At 39.2% G+C, this 15,207-nt stretch overlaps 2 protein-coding genes and 1 pseudogene across 2 annotated transcripts; all 3 read left to right on the top strand.

The window, feature by feature from the left end:
- On the top strand, nucleotides 1–2,959 carry LOC137745907 (cytochrome P450 98A2-like). The gene is made up of 3 exons (XM_068485943.1): nucleotides 1–538; nucleotides 1,570–1,967; nucleotides 2,112–2,959. The coding sequence occupies exons 1-3, from the start codon at nucleotides 43–45 to the stop codon at nucleotides 2,754–2,756; spliced, it is 1,539 nt and encodes a 512-aa protein (XP_068342044.1). The 5' UTR covers nucleotides 1–42; the 3' UTR covers nucleotides 2,757–2,959.
- A 4,336-nt stretch (nucleotides 2,960–7,295) lies between these two features.
- Nucleotides 7,296–10,369, top strand: LOC137746922 (cytochrome P450 98A2-like). Its single transcript, XM_068486935.1, has 3 exons — nucleotides 7,296–7,846; nucleotides 8,776–9,173; nucleotides 9,322–10,369. The coding sequence occupies exons 1-3, from the start codon at nucleotides 7,351–7,353 to the stop codon at nucleotides 9,964–9,966; spliced, it is 1,539 nt and encodes a 512-aa protein (XP_068343036.1). The 5' UTR covers nucleotides 7,296–7,350; the 3' UTR covers nucleotides 9,967–10,369.
- Nucleotides 10,370–11,039: 670 nt separating this feature from the next.
- Nucleotides 11,040–12,296, top strand: LOC137724850 (uncharacterized; annotated as a pseudogene).
- Nucleotides 12,297–15,207: the final 2,911 nt, after the last annotated feature.

Below are 15,207 nucleotides of genomic sequence, written 5' to 3'. Positions count from 1 at the left end.
CTCTCTCCGTGAGTGGAGTGTTTTTACCATTAGCTCTCTCACATGGCTTTCTCTGGACTACTTCTTCCCATTTCATCAATCATCATCTTCATCGTCCTTGCATATAAGCTCTACCAACGGCTCAGGTTCAAGCTCCCGCCAGGTCCACGTCCATGGCCCGTCGTCGGAAACCTCTACCAGATAACGCCGGTGACGTTCCGCTGCTACAACGAGTGGGCTCAGAAATATGGACCCATCATTTCAGTGTGGATTGGATCCACACTGAACGTCGTAGTGAGCAATACAGAGCTTGCAAAGGAAGTGCTCAAGGAGAATGACCAGAAACTGGCTGACAGACCCAGGAACAGATCAACCGCAAAGTTCAGCAGGGACGGCCAGGATCTTGTTTGGGCTGACTATGGGCCCCACTATGTTAAGGTGAGGAAGGTGTGCACTCTTGAGCTTTTCTCTGCAAAGAGGCTCGAGGATATGAGACCCATTAGAGAAGATGAGGTCACTGCTATGGTGGAGTCCGTCTTCAACCACTGCACCAAAACTGGTATGTATTTCTCTGAACTTTTTAACTTTTTATGAAATAGTTAATTGAAAGTATAATCTTCTTAAGAAAAGTAAATATTTACTAAAATAAATTGGAGAAGATTGCAAATCAACCAACAAATAGATAAACCCCTGATTAAGGAGGAGGAGAAGTATGACACTAGGCGTCTCATGTCAATATGTGTTTAGTTTTTATTCACGTGTTCTTGTATTATTAGTACAAAATGTTAATATAATAATATATTCGTATCATACAAATTGTTCTTTTGAATCGGCCACCAAAACTACATATACCACACCTGTGACGGAAATTTGGCATAACACAAAAGATTTTACCGAAAACATTTTAAAAACATAGAAAAGATGGGTATTAATGGAAGATTGATAGCATTGAAGATTGGTAGATTTTAAAAACATTTTAAAAACATAGAAAAGATGGGTATTAATGGAAGATTGATAGCATTGAAGATTGGTAGCTTTGGATAGCATTTTTTTTTTTTTTGGGTAAAAATAGCTTTGGATAGCATTGATCACTGTATAGCAAAGCTTGAACGAGGATTCTCTCCGGATCCTCTTTGTGAGGATCCCAATGATCCTCCAATCACGATCGTTCATCGTACATCGTGTAGTAAAAAATCATTGTAAATTTTTTTATTTAAAATTGAATATAAATAGTACCTAACAAAAACCGATCACACAATTTACGATGAACGAACGTGATTAGAGGATCTCCGGAATTCTTATAAAGAGGATCAAGAAAGAATCCTCATTTGTAAAGCTTGACCTCTCAGTACTTTTACTTTTGACATCTCAATTAATACTTGTCTAGTTTCGTTTGAGAGCCCTCCCGACTTTAAACTTCCCGACTTATTCAGAATGTGATCTTTCAAAACTTGTTATCTTTTTAAGTTCTTATTATTTAAAAAGAAAAAAGAAAAAAACGAAGAAGAATATGTTTGGGTAAATGCACTTGCAAACTCGTCCTTGTACAATTAAGTGATTGTTGTTAACAATTTGCTCACCATTTTACAGAAAACAATGGAAAAGGTTTGACAGTAAGGAAGTATTTGGGAACCGTGGCTTTCAACAACATAACAAGGCTAGCATTTGGGAAACGTTTCATCAACTCAGGTGAAATCACAGATGAGCAAGGCAAAGAATTCAGAGCTCTTCTTGCCAATGGAGTGAAGCAGAGCGGATCGCTCTCAGTGGCTGAGCACATTTCGTGGTTGCGTTGGGCATGCCCGTTTGACGAAGAGGCGTTTGCTCGACATGAGGCAAACAGACACAAACTCACCAAGGAAATCATGGACGAACACACTCAGGCACGCTCCAAGGGTGGCGTTGCCAAGAACCATTTCGTGGATGCATTGTTTACCTTGAAGGACAAGTATGACCTTAGTATGGACACCATTACAGGACTTCTTTGGGTAAGTCAGTGTACATTAATACATCAATGGTTTCCCACTTTGTTGCTTCCTTTTTTATTAGTTAACGGGGCTGTTATTAGCACTATGAGATAGTCATCGCGCACACTTCCCTTACATTCGAAACTAATGAAGCGATTTGTTCAGGATATGATGGCTGCCGGTACAGACACCACAGCTATTACATCTGAATGGGGCATGGCCGAACTGATTAAGAACCCAAGGGTGCAACAAAAGGCTCAAGAGGAGCTAGATAAGGTTATTGGGGTCGACCGGGTCTTAACCGAAAACGATTTCTCAAACCTCCCTTACCTACAATGTGTTGCAAAGGAAGCACTACGTTTGCACCCACCAGCACCGCTAATGCTCCCACACCGAGCCAATGCCGATGTCAAGATTGGTGGCTACGACGTCCCCAAGGGTTCGATCGTTCATGTCAATATTTGGGCTATAGCACGTGACCCGTCTGTCTGGAAAAACCCAAATGAATTTCATCCAGAAAGGTTCCTAGAAGAAGACGTTGACATCAAAGGCCATGATTTTAGACTACTTCCATTTGGAGCTGGCAGGCGAGTATGCCCCGGAGCCCAACTCGGTATCAACTTGGTTGCCTCCATGTTGGGTCATCTGTTACACCATTTCAGTTGGGCTCCGCCCGAAGGCGTGAACCCAAAGGAGATTGACATGTCCGGAAATCCAGGGCTGGTCACTTACATGGCAACCCCAGTAGAAGTTGTGCCTACTCCAAGGCTACCATCGCACTTGTACAAGCGTGTGGAGGCGAATATGTAATTTTCAGTGTCTTTCGTATTGTTATTGTCTTTTCTCCGTTTAGGGCTCCGATGACATTGAATTGATCTTTTCTTGGCCCTTGGACTGGAGAAAATTAAAAGTCCAAGAAGTTGAAAATTATTACTAGTAATAGCTAGAAAATATATTCACAGTTAATTTCAGCATGTATAAATTAAAACCCCCATAACTTCACTCTTCCTCATTAGCTAGTCTCTCTTTAATTAAGGCTAAATATTTACATACATTTTCACAAAAAATGGCAGGTTTATTTTCATATATTTGCTTTCCTGCAGTCCTTAGGGCTCGATTTGATAACTATTTTAGTTATCATTTCTTTCGAAAATTGAAGTTGAAAAATTGAAAACTCGTATGATAACTTTTAGCTTGTTAGTTTTTATTTTTTGGTTTTTAGTATTGAAAATTGAAGGTAGTTACTAAACCAGTTTTCATTTTTAAGGGAAATGTTAAATGTAGGTTTACAAATCTAATACCAATGGATCGGATAAAACTAGTATCTTAAAAGTATTTAATTTTAATAATAATGTATCGACTCATCGTTGGATCAATACATCTCAATATCTCATGAGAAATGTTAAGAGGATTTTCTTGAAAGTGACTCTTTATAAATTTTCTGTCACGTCACAATTTAACATTAATTATCATACCAACATTATAACACATTGTGTAAAAAACATAGAGTGCTAGAGAGTCCATGAAGAGTTTCACTTTTTTTTAGAAAGTACCCTTAGCATTTTTCATATCTCATGGTCATAAAGTCACTTATTAATTAATTAAATTAGCACTGTGGGGTTGGTAGATATGAACCATAATCTAGCCAATGCTGGTGAGAATAAATTTGTAGACCAAGTTTTTGTAAACTAAATGATATGAAAGTTGATGATTGAATTATTACTGAAGTGCTGATTAATGTGCTTATTTGTTAATAGTGACACATAATTTAGTTTGTAAATTTAGTCTCCCTAGCTACAGTACTAGCCCATAGTGTCGTATGCACACACAAGCACGCAACAAGAGCGGTGGTGCCAAGCAACATTTTGTGGATGCGTTGCTTGCATTGCAAGATAAGTATGACCTTGGTGAGGACACTATTATTGGACTTCTTTGGGTGAGTAGTTATTAAAAGGCTTTTGGAAAATGATTTTCACACTCCAACTTTATTACCGTGCAGTCTCCTGAATGTTTCTAATAATTGTGTCGCGTTTGTTGGAACTTACTTGTGTTATGTGGGACTGCCAGTCCCACATTGGCCATACACCTTTTGGAACAACTCTTTATAAGTGAGTTCACTCACTTATAGTTTGAATTGAATTGGGCCAAAGCCATGGACCTTGGGCCTTAGACTTGGAGAGTTTGGGTGTATATATTAAATGTCAAAGATGGGCCTTGGGAAGTTCAAATGTCAGTTTCATTCAGTTTTTAATTTGAATGAACAGTTGCATTCAGTTTTCTTTTTAACAAAAACTGATAAGCATGAACGGTTGGGAAGTTCAAATGATGCCATTATATATATGGTTTGCATTACAGAAACAGAATACAATTCACATAACCATTCCTTTATTTTTCCACTGAGAACAACACAACCAATTCGCCAAGAATCCGAGTTCTAGTGCAAGAACTTGGATTAGATAGTTGTATCCTGCAAGATAGACGTCCAAGGACTGCTGCACTGGTGTAGGGACGAATTTCTGTCTTAGGAGATTGCTTCTGCAAGCCTCTATCTGCAAGAAACAAGTCAGTGATTTGTGTGTTTATATATAATCTCATTAAGTGTTTATGTTCTAATATATTGTGTTTGTAGTTGATCTTTTACATTTGAAATAAAACTGTGCAAATTTTATATATAATATACACTTGACATTTGGTTGGTTATAAGTTTGCAGGACATGATTACGCAGATATGGACACCACAACCATTTTTTTTGAATGGGCCATGGCCGAGCTGATCAAGAACCCAAGGGTGCAACAAAAGGCTCAAGAGGAGTTGGATGGTTATTGGGGTCGAACGGGTCATGACCGAAGTTGATTTCTCCAGCCTCCCTTACTTATTCCAATGTGTAGCAAAGGAAGACCTATGGTTGCACCCTCCAACACCACTAATGCTCCCCCATCGAGCCAATGCCAACGTTAACATCGACGGCTACGATATCCCCAAGGGTTCGAACGTTCAAGTAAATGTTTGGGCAGTAGCGTGTGACCCAGTGGTTTGGAAAGCCCCAAATGAGTTCCGACCCGAAAGGCTCCTCGAGGAGGACGTGGACATGAACTACTTCCATTTGGAGCGGGAATACGAGTATGCCCCGGAACCCAACTTGGTATCAACTTGGTGACCTCTATGTTGGTCCACTTATTACACCATTTCAATTGAGCTCCAGTGGAAGGGGTGAAGCTGGAGAAGATTGACATGTCGGAAAATCCAGGGCTCGTCACATACATGAGAACCCCTTTACAAGTTGTGCCTACTCCTAGGCTGCTTTCACAGTTATACAAACGTGTCGCTGCAGATATTTAATTTGTAGTGTTTCTTGTTTTTCTTGAAGACATGTTAAATGACCTCCTTAAATTTACGGTTCATTTGAAAAGATGTTTGTATTTCTCTTTAAAATATCGATGGCCCATGTCCTTCCAAACAAATAAATAGGAACTGTTGAGATAAAAAATAATTCACCCAACACTCTCTGTGCGTCTCTTCCGTCCACTCATCCCAAAAAAGCAAGGGAACTGAATATTTCGAGAGAGAATCCTTAAATCACATCCATTCATCGTACATTGTGCAGTTAGAAATCATTGTAAAATTTTTATTAAAAATTGAATATAAACAGTATCTGACGAAAACTGGCCACTCGACGTACGATGAACGGATGTGATTGAAAGATTTTTGGGATCTTCACAAAAAGGATTCTTCGAGAATCCTCTCTCTATTTCACCTAACACTCTGTGTGTGTCTCTGTTGTCCACTCATCCCAGAAAAACAAGGAAATTGCTAGCCAGACTCGTTGGCGAAACAAGTCTAGCAAGACTCATTAGACATAATTTTTTTTTTCATCCCTTTTTCAATACTGCTAGCAAAGCAAGTCCAACGAGACTCACTAACACAATTTATTTTCATCCCTTCTTCAACACGGCTAGCGAAGCAAGTCTAGCAAGACTCGCTAGACACGCTTCATTTTCATCCATTCTTCAGTACAAGTTGGGACCCATTTCATTAGAAAACAAAAAACAAAATAAAAAAGTTTATGAAAAACTCGAATGGATCGAAGACTTCAATACAAGCTGGAACCCACTTCTTAAAAACCAAAATAAAATGGTCATCATAAACCCCCTACTTTCTCATTTTACCCTTTAAACTTCAACATTTGAGTTTAAATCAATGTTTAAGCCCACAGTTATGATTACACTTATATTAAATGATAAAAAGAAGAAGAAAGAATTAACATTGTAAATCAATTAAGTTAGATGTTAGCACTCTTGAAAAGAATTATGATCACAACATCAAGTATAGTTTCACCAGGACTATGCTTGACTTCTTATACACTCAACAAGAAAAAGGTTTAAGCTCTTCATGACAATTTCTATTTTGTATTTTCTAAGAAGTGGGTACCGTGTTGAAATCTTTGATCCATTTGATTTTGCATGATTTTTATTCTAAATTTGTTTTTCTAATGAAACGTGTCTAGCAAGCAAGATTTGTGTTTGCTATAAGTGACCATTTACCATAGCGTAGAAAAGTATTGAATTCTTACATGATGATGTGAGTTCGGACCTGTTGGTGACAAATCTAACAAAATTTATTTTTTGACCAAAAAAAAAAAAAAAAAAAAACAAAAAAGAACTTGTCCGGCTAGCAATTTCCAAAAGAAAACCAATTCAAATCATTTCCATCACAATTTGACTCGATGTTTTCCGAGATGTACTTTACACACTCATTCCATCACAGGTACCTGCGTACCATGCAAGCTTAGAAATTTTTAGAACCAACACACTAGAAAATAATAATAATAATAATAATAAATTCACTAGCTAGAAATTCCAAAAAAAAATGCATAATATTAAGAATAAAGCTTGGCTGCTTAAAAGTCTGTAAATTGACCAACGACTGTTTTGTGGAGGAACTTCCACAAATCCTTGGGAGTCTTGGCAAGGGTACTTGACTTGTAGCCCACAAATGTAGAGTTAAATTCCATCTATCTATATATTCGATTCACACTTCCACATCGCAATATAACTTCATACATCTCTCTGTTCATATTTATATGAAAAACTTAGGTTCCAATTCTTAGTCATGACATTTTCTTGATTCAAACCTTATGTCGTTTATACTTTTGATTGAAGTTTTTGAGTTATTTCCACATCAAAATTTTACATTAATACTAATTTACCGAGGTGTACATAATTCAAGAATTTTGATCAAACATTTAAACCAATAAGGTTTCAATTAAATAATATATATATATATATATATATATATATATATATATATATATATATATATATATATATATCTTCAAGGTTTCAAGTCCAACAAAGTAACCCTCTCTCTCCGGAGCGTGGACTTTTTTACCATTAGCACTCTCACATGGCTTTCTCTGGACTACTTCTTCCCATTTCATCAATCATCATCTTCATCTTCCTTGCATACAAGCTCTACCAACGGCTCAGGTTCAAGCTCCCGCCAGGTCCACGTCCATGGCCCGCCATCGGAAACCTCTACCAGATAACGCCGGTGAGGTTCCGCTGCTACAACGAGTGGGCTCAGAAATACGGACCCATCATTTCAGTGTGGATTGGATCCACACTGAACGTCGTAGTGAGCAACACAGAGCTTGCAAAGGAAGTACTCAAGGAGAATGACCAGAAACTGGCTGACAGGCACAGGAACAGATCAACCGCAAAGCTCAGCAGGGACGGCCAGGATCTTATTTGGGCTGACTATGGGCCCCACTATGTTAAGGTGAGGAAGGTGTGCACTCTTGAGCTTTTCTCTGCAAAGAGGCTGGAGGATCTGAGACCCATTAGAGAGGATGAGGTCACTGCTATGGTGGAGTCCGTCTTCAACCACTGCACCAAACCTGGTATGTATTTCTCTTAACTTTTTAACTTTTTATGAAATAGTTAATTGAAAGTATAATCTTCTTAAGAAAAGTAAATATTTACTAAAATAAATTGGAGAAAATTGCAAATCAACCAACAAATAGATAAACCCCTGATTAAGGAGGAGAAGAAGTATGACACATAGCATCTCATGTCTGTTTAGTATTTATTCACATGTCCTTGTATTACTAACACAAAACATTACTATAATAGTATATTCCTATCATACAAATTGTTCTCCTGAATCCGCCACTAAAGACAGAAATTTGGCATAACACAAAAGATTTTACCGAAAACGTTTTAAAAACATAGAAAAGATGGGTATTAATGGAAGATTGATAGCATTGAATATTGGTAGCTTTGGATAGCATTGAATATTGGTAGCTTTGGATAGCATTGAAGATTGGTAGCTTTGGAAGGGGGGTATTAATGGATCACTAGTGAATGATAACATTGATCACTGGAGAGCAAACCTTGAATGAGGATCCTCCAATCATGTCCGTTCATCGTACATCGTGCAATAAAAAGTTATTATAAGTTTTTTTTTAATTTAAAATTGAATATAAATAGTGCCTGATAAAAACTGATCGCACAATTTACGATCAATGGACGTGATTGGAGGATCTGCTGAATTCTCACAAAGAGGATCGCAAAGCTTGGCCTCTCAGTATTTTGACTTTTGACATCCCAATTAATAATTGTCCAGTGTGGTTTGAGAGCCCTCCCGACTTATTCAGAATGTGATCTTTCAAAACTTGTTATCTTTTTAAGTTCTTATTATTTAATAAATATATATATAAAAAAAATAAAAAAAAAACAAAGGAAGAATATGTTTGGGTGAATGCACTTGCGAACTCGTCATTATACCAGTTAAGTGATTGTTGTTAACAATTTACTCACCATTTTACAGAAAACAAAGGAAAAAGTTTGACAGTAAGGAAGTATTTGGGAACCGTGGCTTTCAACAACATAACAAGGCTAGCATTTGGGAAACGTTTCATCAACTCAGATGAAATCACAGACGAGCAAGGCAAAGAATTCAGAGCTCTTATTGCCAATGGAGTGAAGAAGAGCGGATCGCTCTCGGTGGCTGAGCACATTTCGTGGTTGCGTTGGGCATGCCCGTTTGACGAAGAGGCGTTTGCTCGACATGAGGCAAACAGAGACAAACTCACCAGGGAAATCATGGACGAACACACTCAGGCACGCTCCAGAGGTGGCGTTGCCAAGAACCATTTCGTGGATGCATTATTTACCTTGAAGGACAAGTATGACCTTAGTATGGACACTATTATAGGACTTCTTTGGGTAAGTTAGTATACATTAATACATCAATGGTTCCTCACTTTGTTGCTTCCTTTTTCATTAGTTAACGAAACTGTTATTAGCACTATGAGATAGTCATCGCGCACACTTTCCTTACATTCAAAACTAATGAAGCAAGCGATTTGTTCAGGATATGATGGCTGCCGGTACAGACACTACAGCTATTACAGCTGAATGGGGCATGGCCCAACTGATTAAGAACCCAAGGGTGCAACAAAAGGCTCAAGAGGAGCTAGATAAGGTTATTGGGGTGGACCAGGTCTTGACCGAAAACGATTTCTCAAACCTTCCTTACCTACAATGTGTTGCAAAGGAAGCACTGCGTTTGCACCCACCAGCACCGCTAATGCTCCCACACCGAGCCAATGCCGATGTCAAGATTGGTGGCTACGACGTCCCCAAGGGTTCGATCGTTCATGTCAATATTTGGGCTATAGCGCGTGACCCGGCTGTGTGGAAAAACCCAAATGAATTTCGTCCTGAAAGGTTCCTAGAAGAAGACTTTGACATCAAAGGCCATGATTTTAGACTACTTCCATTTGGAGCTGGCAGGCGAGTATGCCCTGGAGCCCAACTCGGTATCAACTTGGTTGCCTCCATGTTGGGTCATCTGTTGCACCATTTCAGTTGGGCTCCACCCGAAGGCGTGAACCCAAAGGAGATTGACATGTCCGAAAATCCAGGTGCGGTCACTTACATGGCAACCCCAGTAGAAGTTGTGCCTACTCCAAGGCTGCCATCATACTTGTACAAGCGTGTGGAGGCGAATATGTAATTTTCAGTGTCTTTCGTATTGTTATTGTCTTTTCTCCGTTTAGGGCTCCGATGACATTGAAGTTTGTTTGGCACTTGATCCTATTGTGAATCAACTTGTTTGCACAACCCTTCCCTTTCGGGACAATAAAGTTCCAGTATGTGTTTGATAGTAATAAGACACTTCCCTTTCCTTGGTTGTGGAAGCGAGGGGAATCCGTTGCCGCTGGACATTCCGAAGGAGCTGTCGTTGAACGGTTTTCGAAGATTTTGAGGTCCGAACTCCGGTCACTGCATCTAGGGAACAAGGTGTGAATTTGTTAGATAAAAAGGTGCATGGCTAAAGTGTTTTATATATGCTTGCTGGAAAAGTTATGCTTCAATGTATTTGTAACAGTTTGAAGCCATTCCATGACAATTTAACAATATTGTTAGTTGAATATTCTTGGGACTTTAAAGTTCCAAGAATTTAGCCTAAGTTCCATAAATACTTTCTTCTAAAGCATTTTAAAAAATCGAGTCTAAAATGCTTTGGGCTTTTTAAAAATATTTCGTCCAAACATAACATTATGGATCAATAAACAGAAGCTCTTAAAATGAATCTTTGATCATGCATGAATTCTGAGCTAGCTACAATCAAATCTATGAACTAAGAGATTTGTCGTGCAAAATCTGGAGATAAAACGGGAGGGTGCTGCAAAAGAAACACTTGCATAAGTAACTCTAATGTCAAATTCAACAGGTATTGATTAGTCAAAATTAATTAGGGTACAATGGCCATAAACCCGTACCTTAGACTATTCAAAGAGAAAGGAGAATTGTCTTAGCTTTCCTGCAGTCCTCAGGGTTCGATTTGATAACTATTTTAGTTTTCATTTCTTTCAAAAATTGAAGTTGAAAAATTGAAAACTCGTCCGATAACTTTTAGCTTGTTAGTTTTTATTTTTGGTTTTTAGTATTGAAAATTGAAGGTAGTTACTAAATCAGTTTTCATTTTAAAGTTCATTTTAAATTAAAACCCCCATAACTACACTCTTCCTCATTAGCTAGTCTCTCTTTAATTAAGGCTAAATATTTACATATATTTTCAGAAAAATGGCAGGTTTATTTGACAAGCAGGCAGAAGATTACTTGGTAGGAAGGCCAACGTACCCCAAGGATTAATGGTACTCCATGCTGGCGGCTCTCACACCAAAACACTCTTTAGCTTGGGATGTCGGCACCGGCAATGGCCAAGCTGCTTTCTCTGTTAGTACTCCTCTTAATTTCCGAAAATTCCAAAATGCACTGGTATATTGGACGACTAGATTATGACAGTCTCAATTCAAATACCGATGGATCACATACAACGGTGTACTGTAGAAAATAAGAGTACTAATTTGTGCTGTTTTTTTTTACTTTGTGCAGCTTGGAGAGCATTATGAGCAAGTAATAGGAACTGATATAAGTGAGTCCCAATTGAAGAGTGCACTCCAACATCCTCGAGTTGGTTGACCTAATAGGGGGCGAAAACTCAGTTGATTTAGTGACCGTGGCAGAGGCCGTGCACTGGTTCGACCTCCCAAAGTTCTACTCGCTCGTCAAGCGCGTTTTGCGTAAGCCAGGAGGTGTAATTGCAGTTTGGGGCTACAATGCTTGCGTAACACATGCCGAAATCGAGGATGTACTGAAGCGTTTTTATGAAGCAAGTAAACCGTTTTGGGACCCGAAGAGGGAGTACTTGTGGGAAGGGTATAGGACACTTCCATTTCCATTTGAGAGCATTGGTTTGGGTTCTGAAGGGCAGCCTGTGGCACTGGAAATACCAAAGGAAGTGTCATTTGAAGGGGTGTTGAGGATGTTAAGGTCGTCCTCATCAGTCCATACAGCTAAAGATCAAGGCGTGGATTTGTTATCACAAGAGGTGATTGAAGAGATTCAAAGAGCTTGGGGAGGGCCTAACGTGGTCAGAAATGTTACCTTCAAGGCATTTATGCTTGCCGGAAAAGTTTAGGCTGTTAGGTTTATTACCTCTTACAAGATAGAGACATATGGAAAGGGATTCTCTCCGAATTCCTTCATTCTAATCCACCAAATCAGATAATCCGTGTTGTTGAAAATTGATTCAACGACTGAAGTTATTATAACTAGTGGGTTCCTGTTTGTAGCCGTTGGATCAAATTTCAACGGTACGAATCTCCTGATTTGATGGATTAGGAGGAGAGGATCCGGAGCAGATCCCTTTCGATATATATAGGGATGTGGTACCCACACACCCCTTTTCACTTCTCACATATACTTTGTTAATTTCTGTTATTTGATTTTTTTCAATTTATCCGATTCAATGGCCGAAAATTAGAAAGGTGTGTAAAAAGTAAAAAAAAAAATGTGTGGATATGACACCCCATACACACACACACACACACACACATATATATATTTGTAACACTCTAATATATACGGAGAGAAATTTGAACTTTGATGGAAGGGGACAGAGAAACTACCCTAATTAGTTGGGACTAATACGTTTCCTTCCTCCTATGAATACATGATTTTACTTATTGTATATATTGGTTTTTAGCATATTGAGTGCTCCTTGTAAAAAAATTCTTCATGACAGAAGTCTTATAAACTTCTCTAAAACCTAATATAAAAATTCTCTCAAAATCGATGTCTTGAACTCTCTTAAAATCCTTAAAATTCCAATTGAGTGCACCCGTTAATTTGCTAATTGGTTATCCATTATTCCATTACTAAGGAGTGAATTATAACCCTGCAGTGTATAAAAATAAAACCCATATAACTTCATTATTTTACATTATATGGTATGTATTTAAGTGCGAGCAGTCAACATGGAATACCATTTTATTAAAACCTGCTTTTAAAATAATTAAAAGCACTTTTACATCACCAAAAGTGTTTCTTTTTTTAGTACAACGATATATTTTACACTAAAGAGAGAGGGGGAGTTCGACTAAGTCACACAATGAGCAACCTAATTTGGTATCAAATTCGTCATCTACGAGATTTGAACCTAAGACCTCTCACTTTTAAGTAAAGAGAAATACCACCAGATCGTAGTATTGAGTGACCACTAAGACAACTTCTTCAAAAGGGAAGAAAAATATTGTGGTAGTGTAACATCCCACATCGCCCAGGGGAGTGATCCTTAAATGTATATTCTCATCCCTACCTAGTACGAGGCCTTTTGGGAGCTCACTGGCTTCGGGTTCCGTAGGAACTCCGAAGTTAAGCGAGAAGGGGGCTAGAGCAATCCCATGATGGGTGACCCACTGGGAAGTTGCTCGTGAGTTCCCAAAAACAAAACCGTGAGGGAATGGTAAGTCCAAAGCGGACAATATCGTGCTACGGTGGTGGAGCGGGCCCGGGAAGTGATCCGTCCCGGGCCGGGATGTGACAAATTGGTATCAGAGCCTAACCCTGGCTGTGGTGTGCCGACGAGGACGTCGGGACCCTAAGGGGGGTGGATTGTGACATCCCACATCGCCCAGGGAAGTGATCCTTATATGTATATTCACATCCCTACCTAGCACGAGGCCTTTTGGGAGCTCAATGGCTTCGGGTTCTGTAGGAACTCCGAAGTTAAGCGAGAAGGGGGCTAGAGCAATCCCATGATGGGTGACCCACTGGGAAGTTGCTCGTGAGTTCCCAAAAACAAAATCGTGAGGGAATGGTAAGCCCAAAGCGGACAATATCATGCTACGGTGGTGGAGCGGGCCCGGGAAGTGGTCCCGCCCGGGCCGGGATGTGACAATTTGGTATCAGAGCCTAACCTTGGTCGCGTGTGTGCCGACGAGGACGTCGGGCCCCTAAGTGGGGTGGATTGTAACATCCCACATCGTCTAGGGGAGTGATCCTTAAATGTATATTCTCATCCCTACCTAGTACGAGGCCTTTTGGGAGCTCACTGGCTTCGGGTTCCGTAGGAACTCCGAAGTTAAGCGAGAAGGGGGCTAGAGCAATCCCATGATGGGTGACCCACTGGGAAGTTGCTCGTGAGTTCCTAAAAACAAAACCGTGAGGGAATGGTAAGCCCAAAGCGGACAATATCGTGCTACGGTGGTGGAGCGGGCCCGGGAAGTGATCCGCCCGGGCCGGGATGTGACAAATTGGTATCAGAGCCTAACCCTGGCCGTGGTGTGCCGACGAGAACGTCGGGCCCCTAAGGGGGGTGGATTGTGACATCCCACATCGCCCAGGGGAGTGATCCTTATATGTATATTCCCATCTCTACCTAGCACGAGGCCTTTTGGGAGCTCACTGGCTTCGGGTTCCGTAGGAACTCCGAAGTTAAGCGAGAAGGGGGCTAGAGCAATCCCATGATGGGTGACCCACTGGGAAGTTGCTCGTGAGTTCCCAAAAACAAAACCGTGAAGGAATGGTAAGCCCAAAGCGGACAATATCGTGCTACGGTAGTGGAGTTGGGCCCGGGAAGTGGTCCCACCAGGGCCGGGATGTGACGGTAGTAAGTTCAACATAATTGATGACGTTGGGAGGGGGGGTGAAGCAGCTGAAAAGGCCAATGAGGAGAGGCTGGTGGCCAATGGCCAAAAAAAAAAAAACAAACGAAAAGTTCAAATTTTTTTTAGTTTTAATGAAAAATGACAAATAAATGTATAGTGAATAGTAGGTAAAAATATGATTTTTTTATTAAAAGTGAACAGTACCGGAAGTGTTTCATTAAAACTAAAAAAAAAAAAAAGATAATTGTTAAGGAGACTTTGTTAAAATTAGATTTTTTATGGACTTTTTGTTATCTCATTTTTTTGCATAATATTTTATAATATTCACATGAGAATTAATATTAGACTTTTTTTTATGAACTTTTCGTTACCTTATATTTTTTTATATAATATTTTATAATATTTGCATGAGAATTTATATTAAACTGTGAGGTGACAAAAAGTCTAAGAAGAATCTCAAAGTTCCTTTATTATTTCTCAAATAAATTGAAGAAAATTGGAGTTTTGAAGGTAGAGTGCACACATGCACAAAATAAAACTTAAACAAATAATACAAATATAATAATTGGATACTTTCATTAATAGAGTCAACCCACTTTTATATATACAATGTCTTGGAATACAAGCAAAGTAATTAACGAAATAATCCAACAAGTGTCAACTTTGCTTGTAATTATACATGAAAAAAACAAAATACTTGGCTCCCAAAAAAATTTATTTATAAAAGTACGAATAAGTTAACCAATAATCTATCACTGACCATGTCTCGCGAAAACAGTTAAAAGTTCTCATGATCTTAC

This window comes from Pyrus communis, chromosome 1 (assembly GCF_963583255.1).
Source record: "Pyrus communis chromosome 1, drPyrComm1.1, whole genome shotgun sequence".
NCBI lineage: Eukaryota > Viridiplantae > Streptophyta > Magnoliopsida > Rosales > Rosaceae > Pyrus > Pyrus communis.
This window is presented reverse-complemented; position numbering and strand designations above follow the sequence as displayed.

Excerpts from the sequence above, each read along its gene's own strand:
- LOC137745907 (XM_068485943.1), top strand. The coding sequence starts at position 43 with ATGGCTTTCTCTGGACTACTTCTTCCCATTTCATCAATCATCATCTTC. Across the intron at positions 539-1,569 it reads CAACCACTGCACCAAAACTG|AAAACAATGGAAAAGGTTTG; the intron begins GTATGTATTTCT and ends ACCATTTTACAG. Across the intron at positions 1,968-2,111 it reads CCATTACAGGACTTCTTTGG|GATATGATGGCTGCCGGTAC; the intron begins GTAAGTCAGTGT and ends CGATTTGTTCAG.
- LOC137746922 (XM_068486935.1), top strand. The coding sequence starts at position 7,351 with ATGGCTTTCTCTGGACTACTTCTTCCCATTTCATCAATCATCATCTTC. Across the intron at positions 7,847-8,775 it reads CAACCACTGCACCAAACCTG|AAAACAAAGGAAAAAGTTTG; the intron begins GTATGTATTTCT and ends ACCATTTTACAG. Across the intron at positions 9,174-9,321 it reads CTATTATAGGACTTCTTTGG|GATATGATGGCTGCCGGTAC; the intron begins GTAAGTTAGTAT and ends CGATTTGTTCAG.